The following is a 9,605-nucleotide window of genomic DNA, read 5'->3' as shown; positions in this document are numbered from 1 at the left end:
CACACACACACACACACACACACACACACACACACACACACACACACACACACACACACACACACACACACACACACACACACAAAAAGTGATTAAAATGGTAAAAAAACGAAAAGGTGAGCAGTTAAACCTCAGCCAAAAGCCTTAAACACCACATTATACAGTCAGAGGACTGAAGGTTGAAAAGACTATAGAAAAATAAAAGACAAACCCAAAAAAAGGAAAGTGTTTTGTTGTCTCGCAGAACTGAAGCGTGATTCATGTGTTGTACATAAAGAATATTGGAGTATGTTTTACAAGGTTATTGTGAATGTTCTCAAAATGCAGAGTTTTTAAAAATGTTTTTCTTTATCATGTGAACGTTGAGGGAACATTCCATTTGAACATTCTTCAAACGTTACTTTTGAATGTTCTCGGAATGTTCTGAAACAAGTTACATTTAAAAAGCATCAGATGAACGTCCAACTGTAACAACTCAGGAAATACTCAACGGCGACAGGAAACTTTCTGGTTATCAACATTTTTAAAAATATCTTCTTTTGTGTTCAGCAGAAAAAATATATTTTGGTAACACTTTATTTGACAGTGTCCTTGTTACATAATTTACATGTACTTACCATAGTAATAACAGTAAATTATGCATAATTACATGCAACTAACCCTCAACCACATCCTAATCCGACCCTAACCCTATAGTAAGTACATTTTATACAATTGTAAAATACATTTTACAATTAATATTACTCAGTACTTAAATATATAATTACACTGTAACAATGACACATTAAACTAAATGTAACCGAAATGTATTTAATGCATTAACTAACATTAATTAACAATGCGCAGTATATTTGTTACAATATGTATTAATCTTTGTTATTAGTTAATAAAAAATGCAACTTTTCATCGTTAGTTCATGTCGGCTCAGGTCCAATAATATGATAATAATATTAACTTTTGATTTTAAAAATGTATTAGTAAATGATAAAATGAACATGAACTGATTAATAAACGTTTTTTCATTGTTAGTTCATGTTAACTAATTGCAGTTTACTAATATTAAAAAATGAAAGTGTATTAGTTAGTTGTGAGAAAAGCTCCGGCATCATGTTTGAAGTTTTCTAATTAAAACACATTCAGACGTTTGTGTGTGTGTGAGTGTGAGTGTGTGTGTGAGTGAGTGTGTTTGAGTGTGTGACTGAAGAACATCAATGCTTGAGATCAACGACAATAATCCAGCACTGATTCAGTGAGTGTGTGTGTGTGTGTGTGTGTGAGAGAGTGTGTATGTGTGTGTGTGACTGAAGAACATCAATGCTTGAGATCAATGACAATAATCCAGCGCTGATTCAGTGAGTGTGTGTGAGAGAGTGTGTATGTGTGTGTGACTGAAGATCATCAATGCTTGAGATCAACGACAATAATCCAGCACTGATTCAGTGAGTGTGTGTGAGAGAGTGTGTATGTGTGTGTTTGTGTGTGTGACTGAAGATCATCAATGCTTGAGATCAACGACAATAATCCAGCGCTGATTCAGTGAGTGTGTGAGTCAGCAGATCACAGTCTGTGTGTGTGTGTGTGTGTATGTGTGTGTGTGTGAGAGTGTATGTGAGTGTTGTGTGTGTGACTGAAGATCATCAATACTTGAGATCAAGGACAATAATCCAGCACTGATTCAGTGAGTGTGTGAGTCAGCAGATCAGTCTGTGTGTGTGTGTGTGTGAGAGAGTGTATGTGTGTGTTTGTGTGTGTGACTGAAGAACATCAATGCTTGAGATCAACGACAATAATCCAGCACTGATTCAGTGAGTGTGTGAGTCAGCAGATCAGTCTGTGTTTGTGTGTGTGTGTGTGTGTGTGTGTGTGTGTGTGTGAGTGTGTCTGAGTCAGCAGATCACAGCATGTGCTGGAGTGTGTGTGTGAATGAGTGAGTGAGTTTGTAACTTAATATGCTTTTTAGTCCTTGTTTGGGCAAAATGTCCTTCTAAAACATATATAATGTTTCTAAATGATGAATTATTATTATTATAGTTTGGATGCAAATCATTTGTGCAAAAGTTGTTCCATCCAACCAAAAAGATATGCCTGTCGTATCTCCCTTTTAAAATCATTCAGTAAGACAAGACATTTGTGAAAGATATGATCATAAAACGCATCAGCAGTCTCTACTGTATACAGTGTAATGAAAACATCACGCCGCATCAACACTGATAATGCTGCTAATGCAACAAAGCTAAAACTCTCGAGAAGCGTGACGATAATGAGCGAAGAGTGTCTCAGTTCTCATTATTCTTCAGTGATTAATGAGTGGAAAGCATGATTGTGCTTTTACAGATGTTCCAGAGCGAGGAGCTCGACCTCCACCGCAGCTTCTGAACCGAGAACCTCGGAAAACCTTACACACCGTTCCGGAAGAAACTCGAGATACAGTGTATCAGTTTGTTGCTGAAAAAGTTGAATTTGACACTTTTTATCAGTGTTTCAGTAATTCAGATCTCACACACACACACACACACACACACACACACACACACACACACACACACACACACACACACACACACACACACACAAACACACACAAACACACACACACACACACAAAAGCATTCCCAGTCATTATATGATAAGAATTTAATTAAAATCTTTATTTCATTACATGTGTTACATTCAATATCCAATGTATCTTTTGGACACATAAATGATGATGGCATAAATACAAACAATCGCTCATCCGTTGTGCCGTCCCTAATCAATAGTATAAGATGAGTGAGCAGAACTTCACACCCGCATATTTACATAGAAAGTCAAACTTTATACAAAGTCCATGCCGTCAATATTTACACACGGAGAGAGCGAGCGACCGGAGCGCCGGAAGCGGGACATTTCAGATCCTTCTCACGAAAGAAATGTGGCGTTAATAAGGAGCTTCTGAGCGCAAAAATGAGACGTGTAATTCTCTTCCAGAACTTGTATTAAGAATAACTTGAGATCAAAACTGTGTTGTATTTGGGTGACGCCTCATTATTCTATGACACGAGAGGAGATCACCGCGTATAAAGGCATTATTATAATCAAAACAGAAACAAATCAATACAGATCAACCCGGGTGAGGATGGAAACGGGAATATTTTAGATCTAAAAGTGCTTTCTAGAATATGAAAGGAGATGTAACTGCTAAAGGTGAACGTCAAATTGGTTTTGATTTCATTTCAGCTTTTGATTTGAAGATAAAAACGCTGAGTAAATGAAACCTGGCGAATGGGGAAGTGGAAAGAAATGTGTCACAATATGTGAAAAACACAAAGTAAAAGAAATCAATAAATAAATGATAAGCCCTTATAATGTTTTTCGACTGAAATGCATTATGGGTCGAAGTAACGTCGCAACTATAGCCAATAAGGACCCGTCCGGTGAAAATCAGTAGTTTGTTTTGCTTTTGGCAATTTATGGCATCGAAATGTCAAGTGACCGAAAATCTGTTTCTCAGTCATTCCTGTTAAAGCGCCACTGGATTAAAAAAGTAATTACGACTTCTCTGACTTCTGGTATCAGAATTGTGATATAAACTCAGAATTGTGAAAAAATAGTCAGAATTGTGAGATATAAACTCGAAATTATGAAATTATTCACTCGAATTATTTGTCAGTTAACTTTTTTAATCACAATTGCAAGTTTACATCTTATTCTGACTTAACAACTCACAAATTACGAGAAAAAAGTCAGAATAGCGAGATTTAAACGTGCAATTGCGAGTTATAAAGTCTGAATTGCAAGATATAGAGTTGAGTTTGAGTTGATTCAAAATCTGTCAGCTGACTTCTTTTTATATCTCAAGGCTCTGATTTCTTCTCGCGGTTGTGAGTTTATATCCCTCAATTCAGATTTTTTTGACAGAATTGTGAGATATAAACTCGTGATTCTGAGAAAGAAAAAAAAAGGATTATGAGAAAGTCGCAATTACCTTTTTTGTTTTTATTCTGAGGCGTGCAATCGCCTGCAGACTGAAACTCTTTTCAGAAAGAAAGCAAGCAGCGCAGAGGTGAGCTTCTGTACTACTGTACATGATGAAGAGGAAGAGGGAGATACTGGCATCACATCAGTGGCTGCTGGAGATTAGTGTTCATTTCAATAGTGCTTCTAGAAGAAACGGCTTCACATGAGGACGTTTACTGTCGCAGTCCTTCAAATCATGAACATGATCAAATAAAACGTCATTCATTGTGAAGTACAGTAACGGCTGAGTCTCGGCGAGTCAGATTTCACTCCACAAAATAAATCATATTTCGTTTGAAATAAAAATAAAGCCTGTTTTTAGGATCGTTACGTTTTTTTTTACATTGATATTAATTGACATTCTCATCAACTCAATGCAAAAAAGTCTCTGTCATTACTGTAATGTGCAAAGAATAATGATGTACTATTTAAAGCATTCATAAATCATGGTGGTATTTGTTGTTCTGCTTTCTAATTACGCCAGTTTAAATGAAATAAAATCATTGTACTACAGTATTTTTATGGTGTTACGGTAATGAGTATCACATTTGAGAACAATGAAAATTGTTATTTATCATTTTTATTTATGAAATTCATTCTTAAATAAATTTATTATAAGCAAAAAAATACATTTAATGCATATTTGGGGGGGGGGGGGGAAATGAGCTCAAATGTTATGAAAAGAATGTCCCAAAAGTCGTAAAAAAACAACAAAAAACAGGCTTATTTTCTTAATGCAAAATATAGAAATATATATTTTGCATATATACATCAAATTTATTTTGGGGGTGAAATGTAACTTTGACAGGTTTCTGTGCGATTCACAGGAGAAATAAAGTGTCCGTGTCGAGATACGGAACAATAGTCGTGTGTCAGGTGGGCACTGATCGTGTAGAGGTCAAGCTGAGCAAGTGTTTGGCCAATCAACATTAAAAACGTACTTCCCCCAGACCAGCACCTCGAGTGCAGATTAATGACTCCACCTCCGTCTGCGAGAGTGTTTATGGGTTGAGGCTCGTCTCGCCGACCTCCAGGAACAGCGAGGTGTAAAACTCGGGCTCAAGCTGTTTGTTACGATAACGGTTCACGATTTCTGCAATCTTCTGTTTCCGCCGCACGTGTGGCGGGCTGTAGGAGTCGCTCTCCAGACGCTTCCTCCGACACGCGTTTATTACAGTCTGACGCACCAGGAATCCTGGAGAGGGGGAGAGAATGACAAACAATCATGAGTACACACACACACGCACACACACACACACACTCGCACACTCACTCACTCACTCACTCACTCACTCACTCACTCACTCACTCACTCACTCACTCACTCACTCACTCACTCACTCACTCACTCACTCACTCACTCACTCACTCACTCACTCACACACACACACACACACACACACACACACACACACACACACACACACACACACACACACACACACACACACACACACACACACACACACACACACACACACACACTCTCACACACACACATCCTCACTCTCTCACACACACACACACACACACACACACACACACACACACACACACACACACACACACACACACACACCCTCTCACACACACACACACACACACACACACACACACACACACACACACACACATCCTCTCACACACTCGCTCACTCCACTCACCCCACTCATTCCAGTCACTCACCCCACTCACTAACCCAACTCACTCACCCAACTCACTCACCCAACTCACTCCACTCACTCACCCAACTCACTCCACTCACCCCAGTACCCAACTCACTCCACTCACTCCCCCAACTCACTCCACTCACTCACTCCCCCAACTCACTCCACTCACTCACTCCCCCAACTCACTCACCCAACTCACTCCACTCACCCCAGTACCCAACTCACCCCAGTACCCAACTCACTCCACTCACTCACTCCCCCAACTCACTCCACTCACTCACTCCCCCAACTCACTCCACTCACTCACCCAACTCACTCCACTCACCCCAGTACCCAACTCACTCCACTCACTCCCCCAACTCACTCCACTCACTCACCCACCCAACTCACTCCACTCACTCACTCACCCAACTCACTCCAGTAACTCACTCCACTCACTCACCCAACTCACTCCACTCACTCACCCAACTCACTCACTCACCCAACTCACTCCACTCACTCACCCAACTCACTCACTCACCCAACTCACTCCACTCACTCACCCAACTCACCCCAGTCACTCACCCAACTCACTCAACTCACCCCATCACCCAACTCACTCCACTCACTCACTCCAGTCACTCACCCAACTCACTCCACTCACTCCCCCAACTCACTCACCCAACTCACTCCACTCACCCAACTCACTCCACTCACTCACGTCACTCACCCAACTCACTCCACTCACCCAACTCACTCCCCCAACTCACTCCACTCACTCACCCAACTCACTCACCCAACTCACTCCACTCACTCCCCCAACTCACTCCACTCACTCCCCCAACTCACTCCCCCAACTCACTCCACTAACTCACTCACCCAACTCACTCACTCCACTCACCCCACTCCACTCACTCACCCAGAGATCTCCTGCTAACCACCATGTTGTCCACTAGAGGAATGACCATGTTGAATTTGCCCATAGCACCATGTAGTTTGATCCGAAACAGGCCGGTCTTCAGCGGATGGATGAAAACGATGGGAACGTCCTTCTCTGAAGAGCTGGACCTGAGTGAGACCAGGCGAGGGCGAATGAGATCATGTCAGGGACTGAACTCAGTCTCACTAACAGTTTATTACCTGGAAGCGCTGCTGTTGACGGCCGTCTCCACTCCGGTGCTCGTCTCCGCCAGTAACTCCGACACAGGGAAGTTTTCTGACACAAAAGAACACAAGTTTTCATTTTCCATTTTATTTTGGAAACACTTTACAATAAGGTTCATTAGTTAACATTAATTAACTACCTTAGTTAACATGAACTAAGAATGAACAATACTTCTTCAGCATTTATTAATATTAGTTTATGTTCATTTTAACATTTACTAATACATTATTAAAATCAAAGGTTGTATTTGCTAACATTAGTTAATGCACTGTGAACAAACATGAGCTGTATTTTTATTAACTAACATTAACAAAGATGAATAAATACTGTAACAAATGTATTGTTAATTTTTAGGTCATGTTAGGTAATAAATTAACCAATGAACCTTATTTTAAAATGTGACCTTCATTTTTTTGTTTTTAAAAGAAAAAGAACAGAAAGTAAAACTACATTGAAAAAAATTGGTGTAGGTTTACTTCGAAACAATTTTCACTCAGAAATTACAAGTAAACTTCACAAATAGAAACAAATTCACATTGAATCTTTTTTTTTTTTTTTTACAGTGTAGCAATTTATTAACTTCTCATAGACAGGCCACACGTCTCTGTGCCTTGTGTGTTTACAATTGTAACACATATTTGACATATATACATGATTTATAGGTTTAATTATCACTGTTGTTGTAATTGACACCTTAAATTAAAATCAATTTTGAATGAATATGAAGGAGTGGAAAACATGTTACCGATGTCATCGTATCGCTCGACCCACACGACCAGCACTTTAGTGTCGGGTCCTAACGGTGGGATCGTTCTTCCGGACGGCAACTTCTTGCTCTTCACTGTAGGAGACTGACCACAAGACATAAACATTATACACTAACGTTTAAAAGGTTTGAATAATTACGATTTTTTTGTGTTTGAAAGAAGTCTCTTATGCTCACCAAGGCTGCATTTATTTGATCTAAAATACAGTAAAAACAGTAATATTGTAAAATATAATTACCAATTAAAATTTCTATGTGATTATATTTTAAATGTAATTTATTCCTGTGATCAAAGCTGAATTTTCAGCATCATTACTCCAGTCTTCAGTGTCACATGATCCTTCAGAAATCACTCTAATATGATGATTTGATGCTCAAGAAACATTTATGATTATTATCAGTGTTGGAAACAGTTGTGCTGCTTCAGATTTTTGTGGAAAACCGTGATTTATTACCATTCAGAAGTTTGAGGCAAGTAAGATTTACATAGAAATGAATACTTTTATTCAGTAAGGATGAGGTCAGTGTAACTTCTATGGCCACTCGCCTCCAAAAAAAACATTTACACCTGATATTAAGATGCGTTTTGGTTAGACATTCAGTGTTTTAATCCGTCTCTTCTGTCCACTTTCGACCACTTCTGTCCTGATTTCTTCGAGGGGAGGGTCTATGTGTTTTTTTTCAGATCTTTCAATTTAATGGAGACGACAGAAGAACACGGAGAACAGAAGCTTTGGTTTCTGCTCTGAAAGCCACAAGACGACGGCGAGCCCTCAAACTAAACTTGGGTCTTCACTTGACAAAGTTTAAAGGGGTGGTATAATGCCCTTTTCACAAGATGTAAAATAAGTCTCTGATGTCCCCGGAGTGTGTATGTGAAGTTCTAGCTCAAAATACCCCACAGATATTTTTATATAGCATGTTAAAATTGTCACTTTTTGAGGGTGAACAAAAACGCACCGTTTTCGTGTCTGTCCCTTTAAATGCAAATGAGCTGCTGCTCCCGGAACAGTGGGCGGAGCTTCAACAGCTCATGCCCTTTTACCTCACACAGACACACACTGAAAATGTCAACAACTTTTAGCCTTTTATGTTCAAACCGGATTCAGACAATGATGGAGAGACTCGAGAAGAAGTGACAACATGTAGAAGCAACAGGACATTTCTGAATGATTATTTAATGAATTTATATTGCTGATGTGTAGTTATATAGTTATATGTATTAGCATATTCTGTCATGATAATCAACAAATCACGTTCCCGGGGGCGGGGTTTATGTAAATTTTTAGGGTTAGTGATGTCATTTGAGTGGTGAGTGAGGAATGTTGTATAGTTCCTACCAGCCGTTTGTTGTAGTCCTTAAAAAACTATTTCTTTAAAAGCAAATATCTCCCTTTGCTTTGAACTTTGAGTATTGTAACTTTGCAGATGTTGTTTATGATCATACAGCAACATTACACACTAACTAAAGTTAGAAAAGTCAAATCATAATCAACCAGCCCTTTAAAACCCGTCTAGCTAGCGCGGTTCGCATAATGTTACGCATGAAGTCAGTAGGCGGCGAGCAGGCGTTGTTTGAACGCACGAGCGTTTATTGTCCACTTGTGATCCGATCGACTGAAACGCATCTTAAAACCAGGTGAAAACTGGCCCACAGAGATGAATGGGTGAGACTACATAACATTTACATAATTTGTCAAAAAAAAAAAATCAGCTACAATGAGGAACACACACAGAAATGAAGGAGTGACACCTTAACACATCTACGATGGAGAACAAATGAAAACACACACACACACACACACACACATTCAGGTTTGACTGTAATATTGTGACAATTGAAAAAAAATTATACTTTACTACAAAAAAATGCTAAACTTTGACAGTCAGTTTTATTGTTATAATAATGACTTAATAATATCCAAACAAATCTAAATGAAAAACCATTGAATAATCTAGTGACTGAGGTTAAAAAGTCATGTTATTTTAATTTTAAAAGTGTTTGTTTTCCAGTAGATGGCAGCAATCG

At 39.0% G+C, this 9,605-nt stretch overlaps 1 protein-coding gene across 4 annotated transcripts in view; it reads right to left on the bottom strand.

Moving 5' to 3' along the window:
• Positions 1 to 2,627: 2,627 nt before the first annotated feature.
• The window catches only part of ralgapb (Ral GTPase activating protein non-catalytic subunit beta), a 50,496-nt gene continuing 43,518 nt past the window's right edge, over positions 2,628 to 9,605 (bottom strand). For all 4 annotated transcript variants that reach the window (XM_084424934.1, XM_084424935.1, XM_084424936.1 and 1 more), the window contains exons 27-30: positions 7,556 to 7,661; positions 6,786 to 6,861; positions 6,565 to 6,713; positions 2,628 to 5,191 (exon numbers count right to left, since the gene is read on the bottom strand). In XM_084424934.1, coding sequence (XP_084281060.1) covers positions 4,998 to 5,191; positions 6,565 to 6,713; positions 6,786 to 6,861; positions 7,556 to 7,661 — 525 coding nt within the window. In that variant the 3' untranslated portion in view covers positions 2,628 to 4,997. The remainder of the gene's footprint in view (positions 5,192 to 6,564; positions 6,714 to 6,785; positions 6,862 to 7,555; positions 7,662 to 9,605) is intronic.

The sequence above is a fragment of the Rutilus rutilus genome (assembly GCF_951802725.1).
Source record: "Rutilus rutilus genome assembly, chromosome: 12".
Classification (NCBI taxonomy): Eukaryota; Metazoa; Chordata; class Actinopteri; order Cypriniformes; family Leuciscidae; genus Rutilus; species Rutilus rutilus.
This window is presented reverse-complemented; position numbering and strand designations above follow the sequence as displayed.